The sequence below is a fragment of the Colletes latitarsis genome, chromosome 11 (assembly GCF_051014445.1).
Source record: "Colletes latitarsis isolate SP2378_abdomen chromosome 11, iyColLati1, whole genome shotgun sequence".
Classification (NCBI taxonomy): domain Eukaryota; kingdom Metazoa; phylum Arthropoda; class Insecta; order Hymenoptera; family Colletidae; genus Colletes; species Colletes latitarsis.
Window position 1 is genome coordinate 25,969,619 of NC_135144.1, and position 21,094 is coordinate 25,990,712.

The 21,094-nt window shown below is 45.0% G+C and overlaps 1 protein-coding gene across 7 annotated transcripts in view; it reads left to right on the forward strand.

Moving 5' to 3' along the window:
• Positions 1 to 21,064, forward strand: part of LOC143348272 (A-type potassium channel modulatory protein DPP6) — a 175,629-nt gene extending 154,565 nt beyond the window's left edge. For 6 of the 7 annotated variants that reach the window (XM_076778304.1, XM_076778305.1, XM_076778303.1 and 3 more), the window contains 11 exons: positions 4,745 to 4,851; positions 6,062 to 6,260; positions 12,059 to 12,133; positions 12,286 to 12,338; positions 12,594 to 13,172; positions 13,482 to 13,800; positions 13,885 to 14,063; positions 14,270 to 14,492; positions 14,549 to 14,993; positions 15,066 to 15,271; positions 15,378 to 21,064. In XM_076778304.1, the coding sequence (XP_076634419.1) occupies positions 4,745 to 4,851; positions 6,062 to 6,260; positions 12,059 to 12,133; positions 12,286 to 12,338; positions 12,594 to 13,172; positions 13,482 to 13,800; positions 13,885 to 14,063; positions 14,270 to 14,492; positions 14,549 to 14,993; positions 15,066 to 15,271; positions 15,378 to 15,479 (2,487 nt within the window). In that variant the 3' untranslated portion in view covers positions 15,480 to 21,064. Of the gene's footprint in view, positions 1 to 4,742; positions 4,852 to 6,061; positions 6,261 to 12,058; positions 12,134 to 12,285; positions 12,339 to 12,593; positions 13,173 to 13,481; positions 13,801 to 13,884; positions 14,064 to 14,269; positions 14,493 to 14,548; positions 14,994 to 15,065; positions 15,272 to 15,377 lie in introns of all 7 variants that reach the window. The other variant, XM_076778308.1, reaches the window with a different exon arrangement.
• Positions 21,065 to 21,094: the final 30 nt, after the last annotated feature.

Genomic DNA, 21,094 nt, shown 5'->3' on the forward strand with positions numbered 1-21,094 from the left:
ACTTTGCATCCCGATGCGGCCTCCGGATACTGCGTATGCAGTCTTCGCGTATCGAAAACATTATATCCTGCACCGGCGGCGCACGTGCACGGTTGCACGCCTGGAATTCAAAGGCGACGAATCGATCGGCTCGGGGAATAAAGCATTAAAGTGGGAAACCGGCAGGCGGGGGAATAAACGGAACAGATAGAACGAGGAGCAGAAGGAAAACCAGAAGCCAAAAATACGATAAAAAAGAGTCTGAAGAGGGGGGAGGGGGGATCAGCGATTATTCGTCGTGGTAAACAAGTCGTCTGAAAGCGATTACTCCGGCCTGATGTTGGCCAATCGTATATCAATCTACGCGGAGCGACGTTATCGTCGACTGTAAGACTGCGAGAGGAACCATACGTTAATCTTTAAACGCGCTACGACATCGAACTCGAGTGAAAATTTCGGTCGTATACTTTTAGCACCGACGCGATCTGGGCGATACGATGACGATACGAGGAGAGTCTGAGCCTTATATGAATTTCATGGGTGGCTGAAATCGCGAATGATGATCCACGACCACCTGAATGGCTCGATCGAGTCACAGGACCCTCCTGGGATATAGGAATGTAATATCTAGGATGAACAGTGGTTATTTAAAGTTTCATTTGAGATCCAAGTGTCCTAGGTTTTACAGTGGTCTGAGCAAAACCATACGTAACTTGTATGGTCTAGTTAGAGAGCAGGATAATTGACCAACTACGCACGGTCCCTTCAGAAGTTCGATTAGAGATTCACGACCACTGTAATCAGCTCGAATATCATAGTGGTTAGAGCGAAGATTTGATCTCCAGGTGGTCAGGTAGCTTAAACTGGAGATTCGAACAGGGTCTAGAGGTCCAACTAATGAATACTTAACCGGGTATCCCAAACCTTTCAGTAGACTGGGGGCAACTTCTAGGAGCTCAGCTGGGGAACTCATATGGCCACCAAACTCTCTAATTAGGTATCCTAAACGCGCGGGAGTCAAGCGTAGCTTAGATTACTTACAATTAGCGATACTAACAAGAATGCAGTGTTACTTAACCTTTTAATATCCCGACCTGGAAAGCGTAGTAGTTGTATTTTTAAAGCAAACGACTACATTTTATCATACAAGTTGAATTAAGACAAGTGGAATATAAATTAATCATCGAGTAAGTTTTCTAACAATCTCTTCGAATCTTCTGGTGACCCTAGAAGAAACACGGCTCTTAAAATTTTGGTTATTCGGTTAGACTCACTCGATCCATGAGCATCTACTGAAATTGTCGAAACTTTTCCTAGATTCGATTCCTAAGTTCCAAGCAGATGAAATTCCACCCTCGTGGTTAGTAAATCTATTTCAATAGGATGGCACGCTCCAAAACTATCCGTTCCAAGCACGTGCCTCGGACAAGCCGCCAAGAAAGTTTAGGACATTACAGTATTGTTATATACTCGGCGGATCAGACCTCACGTTCCCTCAAATAGAGAGCCCACAAGCTGCTTCATCTACTATAGTTGCAGAGACGGGCAACGGAGACCACATTCTGTATACATTTAAATATTGTTTCGCGCCAGACTCGAGCTAATTTCATTCGAGAATAAACAAAAGTTTCAAATTCGTTCCGCGAATTAGAATTTATTCGATCAGAAAATTCGTATAAGAATTAATTCACTGATTCTCCCCACTTTGGCTAGTTAGTTATGGAAAACGTAATAAAAACTAAATTCTTCTAATCACACGTCAAAAGTAATACAATATAATACGATTAATAAATAAAATTCTACGGTGTTGTAGGACTTGAACTTGAGATAAAACATTACTAATTTTCTACGCTACGTTTTATTATTAAAATATATTCAACTGAGCGATGTTTTCTTTACACTTATTTTTTTATAAGCAACTGTGCATCTACGGTTACGATTGTTATGCACGTGAATCTACATTTTAACATCCTTCTTGCGAGTAAAATTTCGTTTCGATGGTCTGCATTTCAATCACAGTCTTTTTTTTAAATTTTTAAATATAATGATTACAATATCAGGAGTATTCTAGGAACCTTACAACCTGGTGCACCACTATAAGGGGAGGTTTGGCCTAGGAATGACTATACCTCTCATCGTTATCCATGTCATAACGGAGTACGAGAGATCCACCAGACTCTAATTGGCATAAGCAAGCTGCCTCTCGCGACCCTGTACTATCAGGACTTAATACAACCTCCCCGGAGATGAGACATTTGCAACGATCGAAACCTGTCCAATGGGAAACACTATCATTGAAAACTCTAGACAGCAGACTATACGAAATATTTTTACTTATTTCATGACGAGTTAGAAACCGTGGAAAACGTCATAGTCGACTCATCCATTCTCTTACTCTTCAAACTTCACTCCAACGTCATTCTTGCAACCGGAATTAAATACAACATCCCTGGATGAAGTAACGACCCTTTTCCAAATGACGCAACAGTGAAATTCGTGTGTAACGTAAGACTAATTGCTGTGATAGCAAACTCCAGGGACGCGTTGGCCGGATACGAGTCACTACAGCCAACGCAGGGGTTGACGGGCCACTCGAAATTAAGCGATCGCCGTTAACGATAGTCCTGAATGAACAAACAGCGAACGGATTAACCGCGTTTACGCGTCGAATCGATATCCACCGTTGGAAGTCTAGGTGCTCTTAGCGTTTCAATGGCAATTGCACAACCCGCCCCCTCCCCCCATCGTGTGTGCACGGGTCGCGTGGCGATTCTAACAGGTCCCCGAAAATCCAGTCGCGCTGGGTACGTATTACACGGCCGGTACGTGTTATCCGGCTTAGTCCTGCAAACAGGACGGGGGTGCACGTTGCAAACATAACCCGAATGCAATATGCATGCTGCGGCCGTGACGCGTACCCGCAGGACAGAACACGTTTCCGATATTCCTGACATCCCCTCGTGGTCGAGTCGAGCCTACCAATTGTTTTTATCCGTTGTGAAAATAAAGTTGGGGTAAGGAAATCGATGGATTTTGAGGCGACACTTGTGCGTCGATACGAAGAACGCTGGGAGACGAGAAAGTGAAAGGGAAGAAGCGTGAGGGAGCGATCACTTGCGAGAGAGTTAAGAGCGTGGCCCTCTAGTGGCGGGCGCGGGTACTGTCGCCACAACGTGAAAAGAAAAAACGCGATTGTAATGGGGGGAATTAATTTGATTATGAGATGTGCTTGAAAGAGTGTTTCAGAAATTATTAACTTGGTAAATTTTTAATATTATCGATAAATCGTGTTCTGAAGGAATTTGACTAAATCTACGAAGGTTGGATGAAACTGACCGAGAAATTTCCGCGAAGGATGCTGGATACTGACGCGTAAAGCGAAGCACTCGACTTCTAGAAGCAACTCCGAGCGATTTAATTGGCCGAAACTTTAGCAATCTTTCGCGGGAGAACGATTCATTTGCAAGGATGCGGATCCTTCTCGACTTTTCCGTTCCATCGAAGTATGGAATACGTGGAAATAATAAAAAATTTAATCTCGAACTTTGAGGTCAGAATAAATTGTGTAGTAGAGACTCTTAATAAATTTCCGACGATCCAGGTGCGTATAAAAGCTGTTAATAATTTAGTTTCCCTTGTAAATGTTAAAAAATTTCACTTAATACTTGTTAAAAAACAAATGATTTTCCCAGTAAACGGATAGGAGCAATTAGATGGTCTGCTCTTTCCCCAAACTTAGATACCTGGATTTTCAATTGTTTATAAAATACCCATTTCTAGCGCTAAAATACTTGAACGCTCTATGCAAGGCGGTCGAAAAAGCTGAAAAATACGTGGACCGTTTGAAAGAGTTAAAAACTCTCTGATATGCCAACTACAGGGCTCGCATTCGGCACGAAAGTGGCCATTTCAAGCACTTCCGGTAAAAGTACACACGTCGCTCAAGTACAAAAATGCCTGTAACTTGAAAACAGGGTCAAGCAGGCCACGTGTTTATATGAACTTTTTTCATTGCTTTTGTGTTCACAATCGACCGCTGAAATACCTTCCACGTGTTACCATAACTCTATACATAGACATTTGGTATCAATAAACCAATTGAGAACCACTGGCCGTAGCTAGAATTAAGAACTCCAAAAACTATTAGAACTTCAAGAACCGTGAATTATTTAGACTCTTAGTGAATTACCAATCTTAGAACTGTTCTAGTTTATTGGTGTTTACATGTGTGTTTATCGTTGTTGTCAGTAAATTGTTTGCAATCGAGTATATCCACGAAGTAAGAAGACTTATTTAAACAACAATTGACTCCTTAAAACCTACACCACTTACCGTTTGTCTCGGGACTCTTCGCGACTAGCATCTCTCATCGCTTCTCAACATACACTGATCCACTCAAACCTCAACAAACTCCTTCGAACACCTAGGACCGCACAGGATGCAAACACACGGCTACTAGCGAAAAATCCCCCACCTTGTCGATCCCAAGAACCTGAAATATCCCAAGAGCCCCAAGAATCTGACCGCTGGTAGTCCTAGCGGCGTCTGCCGATTAAATCAGAGCTAAAATCGGCTAATAACCAATTTCCACCCCAGCATGAACCGTGTTTTAACTAGTGTGAACCCCGGTTTGTTCCCGTCGATGTATCCCCGAGGAATTCGTGAACCTGCATGTCGACAGCAAGCTTCTGCATCGTAGACTCGAGAGAGCCCTCGGCGGGATCGATCGACCGTTTAATCGAAGGGATTTCTGCTCTATTCACAGGATCTAACGTACGCGGAGGGAGGCCACAACTGGCGGAGCATAATCTTCTCGCTGCTGGTCATCGGCTTCGTTATCGCCGGGATCGTCACGGCCATTTACCTCCTCGGGTGAGTGGTGTGTGTGTGTTCTCTCCCCCCAACCGCTTTTCCTCGATCCTTTTCCTCCGCCGTGTTATCGACCAACGATCTTTCAACGACTTCCAGCCGCGAGATAGTTTTTCTGGCCGCTCATTCCGGAAACGGGGAGGAAAGGATGCAGTTAAGGAGTCTTGGGGGGGGGGGGGCGTCCCATCCCGGTGTAGACCGCTTTCGCGAAATTAATCCGCCCCCTTATCGACGGAAATCTCCTTGATCCCTTTATCGTCGGCTCGTGACCCGTCTCCTGGAACCATAACGCGAAACGGATCGGGGATTCATCGATCCGGGGAAATCTCGAGACCCTGTCGCGAGTGAAGAATGGGGATATCTGTCCGTTGATCTGCTGGGGAATTGCACCGGGGGGTTTTGGGGTCCATCGAAATTGGAACACTGTGTCCTTTGCTCGCGTTGAATCGGGGGAATGTGGCTTCTTGCTGCTCGTACGAGGAAGTAAGCGAGGAAAGAAGAGGGAAAGGAGACAGTGAACGGTTTAATGGATGGACGGTCGAGCACTTGCGAGAGAGACGAGAGCGTAGCCCTCTGCTGGCGAACGCCGGTGTCGCCACAAGAACGACACCTCTTTAAGTTACACTTTCTTCGAGACATTCGAGGCGCTATTCGTACGTTATTTATTTCGTATGGCCAAAATAATTATCGTTAACTTCGATATGATACAGAATATCATGAGTAAATACGTTGTGCGAGATTTTGGGTAGCTAGTAACTTCGATGCCCGTGTGAACCTCTATATCGTAAACTGACGCCTACGTATAGACGCTGTTATTAATTAATGTAACAGAGTCGCGTTGAAAACTAATGCCCGTTCACACGGAATAATAGGTTGCATGGTCTATTACAAAGTGTATTAAACAATGCATGCACGAGGTAGGGCTAAAGTGGAACAGTTATTAGCAAAGTGCATTACATACAAGCTGATGGAATTACTCGTAATAAAATAAGAAAATTGTTTCCCTTCTTCTGTTAATTTCGATAAAACAATATTTTTTTCTACCATTGCAAGGGAAAATATTTAGGTGGCTACATCCCATTCGAACCCAAACTTCTTCCAACTCGACTCGAAATCCTTGAGTAACTCGAACATTTATTACCAGCTTGTTCTTTTAAGGAACATCGAATATATTCTGCAGTGGATCGACGTTTGAACAAACATGAACTTCCAGGTACGTCGACGAGCTGCTGTATTGGAGCGGCAGGCGCCTCACGTTAGACGAGTGCCTTCGTGATGACCTGACGCCACATAGGCTACCACCAACCTGGATTTCCCACGACAAGTTTATCTATCAAGCCGACGACGGTTCTCTCACTCTCCTGGACACCAGCAACAATTCCGTGTACCTTCTGGTCTCTAATCACACGCTCGTACGTATCATTTTGCTTCGTTACTAAAACTAGTCTCGCGTTCCCCGTCTAAAACCATACCAACTTCTGTGCAGAGTAAAGGATTCTTTGCAAGATCATCGTAATGTGTTCAGAGTCGATTCCCAACCTTTTACTTTCTTATTATTCCAAACGAGAAATTACGTCGTCTAAATTTCGACGCCCCAAACATCGACCAACCGGAATTAAAACGGTTTTCAAATCGACCGGGAGAGAAGATCGTTTTGAGCCAAGGAAACAACGTTTAAAATTATTTCGAAACTGCGACCGATTCGCAATTCGAGCAAAAGTGTACCAAACGTTCTTTTTTTTTGGAAGTCGCGCGGGGAATCGTCGAAAATTGGTTTGACGATCGGATAAAAGCCGCAACGAGCAGTCGTCGGAACTGCGCGCGGAGAGGCGTGAAAATGAATTCGAAAATCCGATAGAAAAAAATAGCAGAAAGTTTTGTAGAAAAAGCTCGTCAACCTTGTAACGTCGCTCGTGGCCCAAAAATGTTCGCGATACGTTGCCTTTAACCGTGTGTCTCTCTGCCAAGTCGATGAACAATGGCCCCCTAATTTTCAACGTTTCCGTGAGCAAAGCTCGAGACGATTATTCCGCGTCAATCTGCATAGTGGCTCTGGTCGCTTGCATTTTAATCTCTCTATGCATCTTTATGAACCGTCCGGTATTTGCACGGTACAACGACGGGGCGATAAAAATTCAAACAAGCAATGCCACGGACAAACGTTAAGTGCTGGAACCGAATATTAATATAGGAAAATGTATTTGCGCCTCTGACAGAGTGCTTGAAAAATTACAACGATTATAAGATTCGTTCTCTTTGTGGCAAAAAATCGTTAGCTCGAGGGATACTCCGCGCGATGCTACGTCGAATGTCTAGAAAATGTTTTCAAAATGGTTAAGAAAAATTCGCCAAAAATATGGATCGTCGTCGCGAGTTTGTTGTTCTTCTTTCCCGAAAACAAATGTTGGCGGTTTCAGGATCTGAATAATTGTCGCTCAGTGACGCGGCCACACAGATTATATCGATTTGTTAGCATCATTAACGAGCCGTCCAATAGACTAATTGCAATATGCATCATAATGCTCGACGTAACGCGACCAGCCGCGAACTAATTGGCCGAGAAATACGTTTCGAAATTGCGTAACGATCTGCGATCTGCTCGTAAGTTGCATGACGTGATCGATTCGCGCGCAATTCATCGAAACGCGTCTCGTTGCTTCGAGAAGTCCCTAGATTTCAAACATTCGTCGATACAAAATTAGACTTCGATGGTTTTAATGTATCCGAGGGGTGCTCGGAGAGGGAAGATCTCAAGCAGAAGCGCACGTTGCACTTTCACCGTTGCGCCAGTCAAGAAAATTACGTCATCGAGTGGCGAATAACGGGTGGACTAAAAATATTCGAGGACCATTCGTGACGTGCATCGACGTCGAGAACGAAACAAAGTCCAAATTCCTAGACATCGTAAACCCCCAGGTTTTAACGGATTATAAATATAGCGCTGTACGACGAAATTAATTAAACGCGCGGGAACGGGTCACGCCGGGATCCAACGGCTCGAGATTAATCGTAATTAAACGAGAGACGGTTCTAAACTTTAGCGGCTGAACGAAACGATTGCGCTGGTCAAATAACCTCAGGCTGGACCTTAACACTTTCGGTGGAAGGGGCGTGTACGGTGTAACGCGGAAACGGACGAAGGTTTATTCGGATAACAGACAACGAGCGAGACCATCGTGTAATAATTCAGTCAATTTTCGTTGTCGTTGTTTAATTTCGTAATTGAAATTTGTATTGATATTAGTGAGTTTACGTTGGAATCGCTGATATTGTTTTAGAATATTCTGCAAGAACCTAGGGTAAGTTACGGTGTATCAAACAGTATCAAATTTGTAGGTACTGTTCAGTTCATCGTGTTAGATATGCAAAGACAGCTATTTAAAATCTGTTTAAAGTCGCTAATATGATTGTAGAATATCGTATAAGAGCCTGGTAAGTTATGGTGTAGTATCAAACACATAGGTATTGTGCTAGATATGCAGAAGCAGCAATTCAGAATCTGTTTAAAGTCGCTAATATGATTGTAGATTATCGTATAAGATCCTGGTAAGTTATGGTGTAGTATCAAACAGTATCAAACACATAGGTATTGTGCCAGATATGCAGAAGCAGCAAATCAGAATCTGTTTAAAGTCGCTAATATGATTGTAGAATATTGTGCAAAAGCCTGATAAGCAATAGTGTAACGTCAAACAGTATCAAACACATAGGTATTATGCCAGGTATGCAAAGACAGCAATGTAGTATCTGTTTTAGCTTCACTATTCAAGCATAAAGACATTATCGAAATCGTTTTAGGACTGTTCACTCGCTAAAAGGAATAAAATAAAATTAAATAAAAGGAATTTTCTAATCAACCGGTTGACAGCCTCTCCAAGTAGTACATACAGCAGCAATTTGTATGACCAAAACAGATACGAATAAAGCCTTCCCGGAGGATCGTATCTGTTAGTTTTCGCCTTGTGAACACATTACGTGCAAGTTGGCAGATCGCGCGTAAACAAGGAAGATCTCCGCAAGCCAAAACTGATATCAAACATTTATACAAACACGTGGGCGTGCAAATATATAAGCATCGAACAATTCGAGTGTACAAACGCGAGCGTACCAAACGTTTCCATCGATCTTGGAGCGTTCGTTGCGAAGGAACAGGTATCGAAAGATGACGTCACGCGAGACTCACCTTTCGACGCTTCCTATTAAAAACTTTGCCGTCGAATTGCTTTTGTATCGCCGATACCTAATCGTATTAGTGCCGTCGGTGGTCTCCGCGCGAAAAATCGATCGGCATTATCTCTGAAAGATTGGCTAGCGACGACGGCTGGCCCTAATTCGAACATACGCTGGTGACCTTGAACGGCTAAATGATTTCGCGACGACTTAGCAAACCGGTGAAACGACGCGAATTATCGAGGGACGGATCTCCCCCACCCCCTCGGGAACGGTTCTCGCGATGCAAATGAAAAATCCAGCTGGTGGGAAATATACGAGGGGTGGGGGAAACAATAAACAGCCTTAACATCGGTATCAAACGACCGTCCCCCGGAGCCTTATCTATCAAGGAGGCGAGTTTAGCCCGCGGCGCAGCCATAAAACAAAGAGAGCCGCCCGTATATAAGGCAAAGTTCGAGGTATTCCCCGGTTTATTCAAGGGAAAGGGGGTCATTCCTCTGCCTCCGCTCCGGTGGTATTGCATTTTCTGCTCGATGGAACGATCCGTGCCCCGGAGCAGCCCAAAAACGATAGACCGCTGGAAACAGCGGAATCGCCGCTGATGGTTTCACCCGTGGAATTGCACGCTGGCCTGATAGACGCAGAATACCTTTAAAGTCGACTGGTGTCCCCGTCGAGGACACTACGCGTTTATTTCCAGCGGTCAGATACGAATTAACGACCCAGCTTGTCAACCAGAATCGCTCGAATATAAATTAACATCCTTCAAAGTTAACGAGGAATCATTCTTACTGACACCTTTTAGCTACAACAAAGTTGATCGTTAAATCTAAATGTTTGATGTAAGAGCTCTAAAGCGAGACTTTCCAGACTTCGTACAATGGGGTTTTACCAGTTTGACGAAATGAAAAATAAACAGCGTTCCGTCGCAATGTAAACAGCGATAAATAACGATAAAATATGAAATACAAGCACATCTGCACGTAATAAATCTTCTTTACGTCCGGGCTGCAGCGTCCCGGTTAACGAGTTTCGGTTAATTTTAGAATGGCACCGTTTCCGAATGTTTGATCAAACAACGTTAGCTCGAGATATTCAATTAAATGAATAAAATTAAACGAATGTAAACCCGCGATCTCGTCGCGAAGCTCGAACGAGGATCAACGTCTGTTTGGCGAAAGTGAACATTGTAACCGATGTTTGGAGCGGTATGTTGATAGCGTTCGAAGTACTTTCGAAAGCAAAACGGTGGAGATTGAAGTGGACCGAGTCCGAAATACCGAATTTCCTTTTCCTCCTGGACCGCCAGACAGGGCACAGACGAACGAACACACTGCATTGATCCGATCTGGCGACCACCAGGACACGCCGCGCCCGTCTCCCCGTCCTTTCAGAAACAAATATCGACTACTGGCCCTCTCTGTTCCGTGCTGTATCCTCTGCTCGCGGTAATATCAAGCTCGAAAGTGGCCGATCGAACGTTTTACTGCTCCCGCGACCGATGTAATTAAAATCCCCACGAAATTCGTTGTTTCTCTCAATTAGAACTACAACGAAACGAGCAACCCTCGAGCGTACACTTGGTTCGCTCAAACGAGAAAAATCCAATAACTTTCGGTAGAACAGGCTCTACTTCTAAATTTGGTTTTTCTTGAAAATGTACCACTGATAAAATTTAAATTAAATATCGCACGCTACTCGAAAGTATTTTGTTCGTTTTATAGGCAAGCGTACGCTCAATTTTGCGATTAACCGTAGGTCGAGACGAAGCTCTCTGAGCTCCCATGCCATAATTTGAACACGTCCCGGTAATTTGTATACCTTGTCACACTTCGGAGACTAGTAGTGCGTTGTATCTTGTATAATATCCGCGGCAATCCATCACGATCGACGCAAGAGCGAGGTTTTTGTTTTAGGAAGCACGTCGGTGCGACGAGGATCAAGTTCCTAACACCTACGATACAAGTAGCAACGTTGACGCGCACGATGCACTTAGAATAGACACTATTAGAGGTTTAGGTAGTAGATACTCTTCGTAAAAGCGTTACAACGCTTCTTAGTCGTACGTCAAGCGTAGATCCGCCATTTTTAGAATGCTACTAAAAGAATTCCAAAAATATTTCTATCAGGAGAACGAGCTCGAATGATTTTTTTCCAGTATCGAAACTCTGTTTTTAGTTATTATCGTATTTGTCGATTCCCTAGTATAGCGTTTGACAAGATTATTAAAACGAAGCGCCGATTTGCGATCGAAATTGCTAATAATCCAACGTTTCGGCCTTAATTTGGTTGCTCATCAGGGAATCGTACAATCGGATTGTTATTAATGTTACTAATTACCATAAAGGCATAAATTGTCCGTGAGAATCCAGTAGGAAATTGACAATTCGGATTGTGTTTTCATGAGACACGTATACTTGCAATGTTTCCTACATGAATACAGAGATGTCGCGGGAACAAAGATGGAAGCTAATTTCAATTGGAGCCCGATGGGCCAGCAATGGGCCACCATCGAAATTCTGTCGAATTTAATGCATGGGTAATGAACTACTGAATACGCGCTGCTGATAATCGTCATCTGTTCGTGCGTATAGTTTAATAATGTAATACATAATGGCCATGATCGCCGGGGAACAATTAAAGGACGTGATCGATGTCGTTCGAGGGAGTCGTTTGTACTCGTTTGTATCATCGAGACAATATGGCGTCGTTGACGCTTCGCGATCGCTGGTTTAAGCAAGTTATCGTGAATTTTCTCCGGTAATTCATGAAGAATTAATATAATTTTCTGACCCCGTATCGAAAACATATATTTGGCAAATTAGTTTGTACGAGTCATAGTTTTTAATGTTCACGATTTCTAGCTCTTGAACAGTCACAGGAAAGACGAGAACCGGACGTTTTCGACGCGTCGGAGCACCGAATTTTCTCGAATATATGTATAAACGAGACAGTTAACAGTCATAAAATCCTCGCACGCCGCAAAGTGAGAAAATAAACACACGTAACCATAAATCTCTCTTGACTTTGTTTTCAGAGACAGCTGAACGTTCAAGGCTACCAGTGCAGCTCCGACCTACGTTACGTATTGTTCAAGCACAATGTCAAACCGGTGAGTAATTGAAACGCGAAAACATCGATCTCGAATTCACAAATCTTGCATACCCCGAGAAAACTTTACGGTTTTCTATAATTGGATCGTTAATTTTGGAATGGCACAATTTGTCCCAGTTTAAAAAATCACTGGGAATTCGATTCTTCCAGGTGTTCAAGCACACCTCCACCGCTTACTATACAGTCTACGACGTCACCAACGAGTAAGTAACAACTACACTGTCGACAATTTGACTGTCACATCACTCATATATGGCTATTCATTGCAAAATTAAAAAAGTCGAGACGTTGAAAGAAATAAATAACAAAATTTAAGTTACCTAGTTTACAATTGAAATCAAACTTTCGATCCTGCAAATGATTATTAGCAACCAAAATGTGGCCAAAGATTCTGTGGTAAAAAAGATCTAGCTTTGACGTTTCTTTCGGTCAGTTTGATGGCTCTGTGTCGTTTTCAGTCATCACACACCTCTTCGTCTGTACGCGTCGCGAAGGATGCAGCAAACGCGATTGCAACACGCCACCTGGTTGGGCAACACGTCGGGCCTCTTGATGATATCCGAGAACGATATTTACGTTAGACTGGCGCCTTCCGCGCCAGAAGACGCGCGACTGACCGATACTGGCGTCGCTGGCGTGATCTACAACGGCGTTCCGGATTGGCTGTACCAGGAGGAAGTAATGCCACGGCCAGAAGCCACCTGGCCTAGCCCCGATGGCACTCACCTACTCTACGCCACGTTTAACGACACTAAGGTCACTGCCTTAGAGTTCCCCTGGTTTGGTACCCAGCCAGGCCACGACGGAGCCAGTTCCAGTCCCCTAACCACACCCAGGAGAGGCTCTTTTCCACCTTCCAAGTCTGTCAGATACCCTACTCCAGGATCGTCCAATCCGGAAGTCGACCTACTGGTCATGGAACTCACCAACGTGACCAGTTCAGCCAACGTCAACGGAACCATCAACGGCACCAGAACCTTGAACTCCACTACGGTTTTTAGAACGAAGCTTAAACCACCGCCTGTACTCGACGGACAGTAAGTGCCTCAAACTGGAGTTTCACAGTTGGATGAAACACTGCTGGCTTCACTAGTTCTCGTGAAACCTCATTTTCAATGCACATATAACCCAGACCTAATTTTCAGTACACATCGGTCAATATAATCTACTTCCCCAGACCTAACCCAGATCTAATTTCGAGATTTTTACAAGTCTTGCTAGGCGAGATTCGACCTGACCTCTTCATCAAGAAGCCCCTCATAAGTCGGGCTTGTAAACTCAAATCTCAGCGACCTCAAAATGCCTGATACCAATGAGCGTTACAATAAGTTTTTTGCTACCCACAGAGAGTACTATTTAATATCCGCCGGTTGGGTGGGCGAAGACTCCACCCAAATCGCCGTGGTGTGGATGACGAGATCGCAGAATCTGACGCTGGTATCCGCCTGTCATGCACCCACGTGGGAGTGCGAGGAGACCCACTCGGAAAGAGCGCCGGAGGGACAGTGGCTCGATGCGCAGCCCCATCCTGTGTTCGCCCCCGACGGCGACAGCTTCTTGCTGTTAGCAGCCGTGCAAGAAGGCGACAAGGAACACTTCACTCACATCAAACACGTGACCCTGACTCAGCAGAGGATAGCGGTTCTGTCTCATGGTTGTTACGAGGTGAACAAACCAGGAGATGCTCATTGCTGATTACTGGTAATCGATTCGGAACGGATCCTGTACAGCTGTCTTTCTCGTCGTCAGGTGAACGAGATCTTAGCGTGGGACACCAAAGCACACCTAGTTTACTACCTAGGCACCAGGGAGAGGAGGCCTGGACAGAGACACCTTTACGTTGTTCGCGATCCTACTGCTGACGATCCTCGGCGCCTAGAGCCGCTATGTGTCACGTGTGACCTTGGAGAGGTTCTTTGGAGCAGCAGGTGAGCCACTTGATGGCCAAGGTACATTCCAATTGTTCCCATCAGGAAACCCACAGCAGTCACCCTACATAGGAATAGGATACATTTTCGTTCTACTCGTGGCTACGCCAATGTTATTCACAATGGTTCCATCCTACCCTTCATCTCTCTACAGCAGATGCTATCTATCAGTATCGATGTTTCTCCACATGCTGTGTTTTCTGCAGGTTTTATTACACCAATTGTACGCACTTCGGAGCGTCGGTTAGTCCAGCGATCGACAGCACGTCCCAGGGTTACTACGTCCTCTATTGCGAAGGTCCAGGCCTTCCTCTGGCAGGCATACACTCAACGACGTCCCACAAGATGATGCGCGTGCTCTACGATACGAGAATCCAACGGGGGGACAAGCTATCTCAACTGGCGCTGCCGACTCGAAGAAGCTTCGAGGTATCCATCCTTCGAGGACTGTTTCCCAAGTCGATTCTAAGCTTGTGCTCGTTTAGGTGCCACTGCCTCAGGGCTGGAAAGCTCAGGTGCAACTGTTGCTGCCACCCTCATGGCGAGAGGAGCTCAGAGACGCGGCGTTTCCGGTCCTGGTCGAGGTGAACGGTCGTCCAGGCAGCGAGGCGGTCACCGATCGGTTCAAGATCGACTGGGGGACCTACATGTCGAGCCACAACGACGTGGTCTACGTCAGGCTGGACGTACGAGGTGCCAGGGGTCAAGGGAAGAGAGATCTGTTCAGGAAGATCGGTGGCGTCGAGGTGCAGGATCAGCTCACCGTGCTGAAGCATCTCCTGAAGACTTTGAAGTACCTTGACGTCACGAGGGTCGGAGTTTGGGGGTGGGGGTACGGTGGATACGTGACCGCCATGGTATTGGGAAACCAGGAGAACCTGTTTAAGTGCGGCGTTGCTGTGAATCCCATCGCAGATTGGCTCTACTACAGTGAGTGAACCGATTGTCCTCTTTTCTTCCAAGTTGAAGACGTGTCTCTGAAACGACGTTCGACGTTTGCAGATTCCGCGTTCACGGAGCGAGTCCTTGGCGCTCCGGCCGAAAATTACAAGGGTTACGTGGAGGCTGACCTGACTCAACGAGCTAGACTCGTGCCGAGCCACAGCCTCTATCTTCTTCATGGTCTAGCTGACCTCACAGCGCCTTACACGCACGGCGTCGCCTTCGCCAAGGCACTGTCCGAAGCGGGAATCATCTTCAGGTATCAGGTAAGTAGCCTTCAAGAGCTATCGTCATTTTTCAACTCGTGTCATCGTTTTCTCGAGTCTTTAGTGGCTTCCCCGTTCACGCAAACATAATCGAACGTTTCGACAGAGTTACGCGAACGAAGACCACGCCTTAGCAGGCGTGTTGGAGCACGCTTATCGTTCCATGGAGGACTACCTCGCCGAGTGCCTCTCCCTGGACGCGTCCTAGTGCCTCAAGCCGAATACTCTCTCGTTGTCTCTAGCTCGCCTACTTCTGATACATCCCGGACGGGCGTGGATGCTCGTCGAGAAGGTTCACTGTTCAGGATTAGACTAGTTCGAGAAGATTTTTCGAAAGCATCCGGTGATCGCCAATACGCAGCGTCAAGAGGAAGAGGTTTGGGATTAGTTAGAAGAGTCATGGTAGAAATGAACGAACGAAACGCGACGCTGATCCTTCTTGGCAGCTAGGATGCTTAGATCCGTAAAGTAGGATGTGGAAGAGAAGTTAGAAAGAAAGTGGTGATGCGAGGGACGAAGTAAAACTTAGCGTTTGTATAAGTAATATCGTTAATAACGTTGTATATCAGCCGCCTGCATCAGCCTGCGGATTCCTCTTTGCTACGAAAAACTCGTTCACTTTGCTCTCTGGGCGCGCAAACCCCGGACAGATTCTAGCGATCCACCCCTAAACATCCAGAGGCGTATCCAGCCTGCGTTCAGTAAGCTCGATCGGTACGGAAGGAAACTAGGGAAAAAAACAAAGAAGAAATTTCGATTCGCGTTATCCTGCTTCTCGCGAGCTTGCAAATTCGCCACATTTTGTATACCAAACCTCCATTATCTGACGGTGACACGACACTCGACGGAATATAAAGATGATTGAGCGCATCGAGCTTAGCGCGAACTTGCAAGCTCGCGGCTCAGATTTTTTATAACAAGCCTACGGGATTCAGTGCTCTGAGAACTGTGGACCGCGCGGTCCGCGTTTTGATTGAAAGTATCGAGCTTACCGAAAGCTTGCAAGCTCTCCTCGCTATTTCTACGATCACTTCCGCGGAAGCACGAGAATCGCGCGGCTTGATCGCGTCTGACTCATTCCCCAATGGCGGCGTCGACGGAAGAATCGGCTGGTGGACAAAATTTTAGGAACGACTGCCTTGCAGACCTCACCCCTACCGTCCCGGATGCTCGAAGTGAAGCATTCCGAAACATTTCACGATTTCAGGGTCGTCGATTGTCTTATCTAATATAAATAGTACTATATTATTATTATTCTGTCGTCATCGTTACATTTATAAATCTGCACGATAATATATAGTCGAAACGAAGACTAGCAAATAATATATAATAATTTATTTCGATTCACGTTAACGAATTCAGTACCTAAAGTTCGTTTCGCGTCCGCCATTCTATCAGTCGTCGCTGTCGGTAAAGCAGTACCAGTGGCGCAGGACGTCTCGAGTCGATTCTTTCGTGGCCACGCTACCGGTGCCTCCCTGACTTCGGGGGAAAAAAGCTGGCTACGCCTATGCGATGACTCGTCCAGGGGTATCGACACACCACTCACCGTTAGAAACGAACGCTTAGTCCTAAGTTTTGTGTTGTACAGCTTGGCGCCTAGTCTATGTACCATAACGTTACACGCGCGAACAGAAAGGTGAAACCAATTTTCCCCTCCCAACCCGCCCAACTCCCCCTCACTCCCCTAACGTTTGAACCTTGAATATTTGTATATATCTATACACGTCTTACGGAAGATGTCCCTCGGTGTAGGCCGCGTTCCCTCGACGAGGTTCGCGCGTGTTCCCCGTTTGTCGTTGATCGTTTGTTGTACTATATCGCTAAGGTGTACTATAAAAATCAGTTTCCAGAATAATTAATTAAGTAAGTAAGCGACGCGAGGCTTTAGGGTAACGTTCCGATTCACCGTATACTTTAGCTCGTTTCAGAACGCACCTCGTCGCGGGCAACGAACCTTATCGTATACCTTTTCTCGATCAACACCGACCGCTTTCACGGTCCTGACGAATTACGCGACACCCGGTGTCGCGAGATTAGGCCGATCAATGTTCGTTCGGATGCAGTTGATGTTGGATGTTATCGTTCGAGATCGATCGGACTCACGAGACCCATTTCGACGAGGCTGGTCGACCCTTTTCTCTTAGCTAAATATCGTATTAAAACAATTTAGTATCGGAGAGAGAACATTTGCTAAGTTCACAGATTTCCAACTAGAATTTAAAAATCCTTTTGTAATGCGGCTAGGAACGGTTCGATCCCCAGAGTCACCAATTCTCGAAAGCGTCGACCAGCTCGGTTATTTTTTAGAACTAGCATGCTTCTTGGTTTTCGACGAAATGGACGAAACAGAAAAAATAGTTCACGGTTGATCGTAGAAGGGTCGCGCTCGAACGAGGAGAGTCGCACGTCGCCATAAACGCTGCCTGCCCAGCAGCCCTTAAATGCCGACAATCAAGGCTAGTGCAACTAATCAAACGATAATAAATAGAACGGAGAGGATGAAGAAATTACCTAATAATATTAATGTATCTTAGATGAATGATGGACGCGGTTCGTCCATGGCAGACTGCATCCCTGGGCCTCGACGAGGACGGACGGGATAATAAAATTACGAGATCTCGGGGGAGGGAGAGAATTATAACGTAGAGGGGGGGAATCCTCGTCGGGGAGATTGTTCATGGACGAAAGTATAGACGTGACGGATCGGTAGATCAGGATTACGTGCTTGATGTCGATTGTAGAGAGTACAAAGATTCGACGCGCGGCCAAGGAATTACGTCCCATTCTATCAGAGTGTTTTAAACTTATACTTGGTTCGAATCGAGGTATTTCTAATTTTCTATACGCGTATTATGAAACTCAAAATTAAAGAATTTCAATGTAACGATAGAGGAAAAGAATATTATATAAACAAACTGTGTTTTAATACGAGGGTTGAGTCATCGATTTGATTTGATTACTCGATTCGAAAAAATAATAATCTCTCCTCGAACGATCGATGTAAATACCGTTTGGAGAATAATTTCCTCGCGATTTGAATATTTTAGCGTGACTTTGAGCTTCGATCGGAGAAAAGGGGCAAGTATAATTCCTTGGCCAGGCGTAAGGAACCGACACGTCGTTGTTTCCTCGTAAAAGTTCACTTCGCGATATCGGTCGTTCGAATTTCCCGCGCGAATTCGAGAGAACTCGGGGCTTCACCGAGCGATAGTCACGTGACCGTGCGAAGCTAACGAAAGAGACAAAGAATGCAAGAGTGAAATGACGCGCGAGCGATCGAGAGAGAGAGAGAGAGAGAGAGATACATCACGAACGAATGAGTGCGAGTGTGAGTGTGCAATCGCAATCAATTATTAACTATAATAACGGCAGAAAGTGCGGCGAAATAAACGTAGATATATAGGGTATGGGTCTGAAGAACGGCAGGCACGCAAAAGACAGGAACAACAAAAAAAAAAAAAAACCACCGACAACTAGAGAAAACGAAGCATGCGAATTACGTGAAATTAATCGCAGATGAAACCTTGGTAGCAGCGCATAAGGGTATCTATAAGCTTTTGGTAACGTATTATCGCCGCTAGGCTAAAAGAGAATTAATAAGACAAAAAAAATATATATATATATATATACATAAATTATACATAAAACGAAGGAAAGCGGTACACACGGAGAAAGGGAAGGAGACAAGACACGACACGCAGGACATCCGGACTTAAAACGATTAATTAATGGAAATTAATTCACGCGGAACTCGAGAAGCATCGGGCCCGTGCGAACGGAAAACTCGGACAAGTTCGCGTCGTACGTTATTCATTTGTTTATCCGATTCTTTGGTTTTCTTTCTTTTCGTACGTACAACGTCGTGCAATCTCGACGATTTCGAAACGGAGGGGTGAAGAAAATGTTGCACGTTAAACGGGGGAGAAAAAAAATAAGGAATAATAATAATAATGATAACGCGTCTATTTGAAATTATTTGGATAATCTGTGATACTCAGATTGACGATTATTATCGGTTATTTGTCGGATTTATCCCGGGAAGATTTGGTGTCCGCGACACCACCGGTGACTCGCGCGTTTTTAACCGGATGCATACCGAATATCGAGGTATTAATAGATAAGATATCGATAAAGAAATTGTTCGGGTAACGCATGCTCGAAACCGAGTCCAACTGCGTCGAGAATACAACGCGACTATCGCGTGGAACCTCGCATTTTAGATATTTAATCACCTTTCGGCGATACATTCCAGTAACTAATTTCGAACGATGGTAAAAAAGTGGTTACGCGTGGATTGAAAATTTAATTTCAACTTTAATTTCGTAATATTCTGTAAAGCTCTGCAAGGGGGAAAACAAACTATATATACTGAACAACAAAGTTTCTTTCAAAAAACTGATAACAGAAAACCATCTGAAACTCTCTACATCGATTTATTCGAGCTTCCAACGTGGAAAAATAATTTGATTACAAAAGTAAATTATTCAAAAGCTACTCTCCGAAGAAAATAAATGCGTAACGGGGTGTCAAAGTTAGAAAATTAATAATATTCATTAAACGGGGGAAATGACCTTTCGGTGTACAAATAATATTTTTAGTAATCGGTAGACAGCATGCAAGAATCAGATTGACGATTGAAACGACGAACGACGGAGGGGTTGATCGGGAGAACCGGGGGTCACGCGGCCATTTTTAACGCTTGGACTCGGTTTCGTAAGCGGCCTGCTCGTCTCGACGTATCAGAATCCTCGAGGCGATCGCATCGTCCCCGAGCCGACTCGAAACGACGTCTGAACGATCAGAGATTCGGTAATCAGAGTAACGGGGGACACTGGATCGTTTGGAACGGAAGCGTCGGGTCGAATATTGCCCTTAGCGAGCCGTCGATTCGACCGTGGCCCTCCGCGAGTGTGGCCGACGCGCTCGGACAATTGTTTTTTATATAATATTCGCTCGGATCATCCAGCGAGCGCACGCGATCGCCGCGGATTATCGTTCGGGAGAGACGTTCTCGATAGTTTCTCGTGGGAAAGCTGGAGCACGCGGATCGTTTCCACTCGGTTTTTTACGATATTCGCACGGACCTGGAGAATCATCCACGAAATCGGCTCGGAGCCACCAAATTCATCGAACACTGTGATCAAACACCGAACACGGTCAACACACATTTCGCATTATCACCAACTACGAAGATTTCGATCCGCGGAAACGAAAAAAAAAAGCAACGATCGCAAATAGAAATTTTATTGCACGGACGCGTGTTTCGTACGTCGATTCGACGTCTTCCAATTTGCAACGAATTCCAAGGGAATTTTAGAGAATGTAAAGAATACGGTTTTTCAGTTTTCCATCGTCGATCTTACTTTTTTTCACTGAGAACTAGTTAAGGAGAATATCATTTTACCCGAAATCTGGAAGACTGCAATTTTTCTCTCTGGTTTTCCCTCTAGGAATTTATCTCTGCAAAATGGGGCACGTTGCGATCGACGATAAAATTTCTGCTTGTAATTAGCGCGGTTGAAAGATCTCCGGGGTTAGGAATTATTAAAAATTGAAATTTAATTTCCCGATTATTGTTGTAAACTAAATCCTATCGTTTGATTCTATCTTAAGCGACTGCTCGAATCGTTTCGGAGGCGCCGATTTCGCGGATGTCGTTCAAGTTGTATTCCACGTAACACCCACGAGATAATCATGTTACTAAGACTCTGCGTTTTTTAATATCAGCGAGGCTCGGCCCGGACAACGGGCGGACAAAAGTGTTTTCAATAAACTGTTACATTACCTGAACCGTCGTTGTTTTTTTTACCACCGTGTACG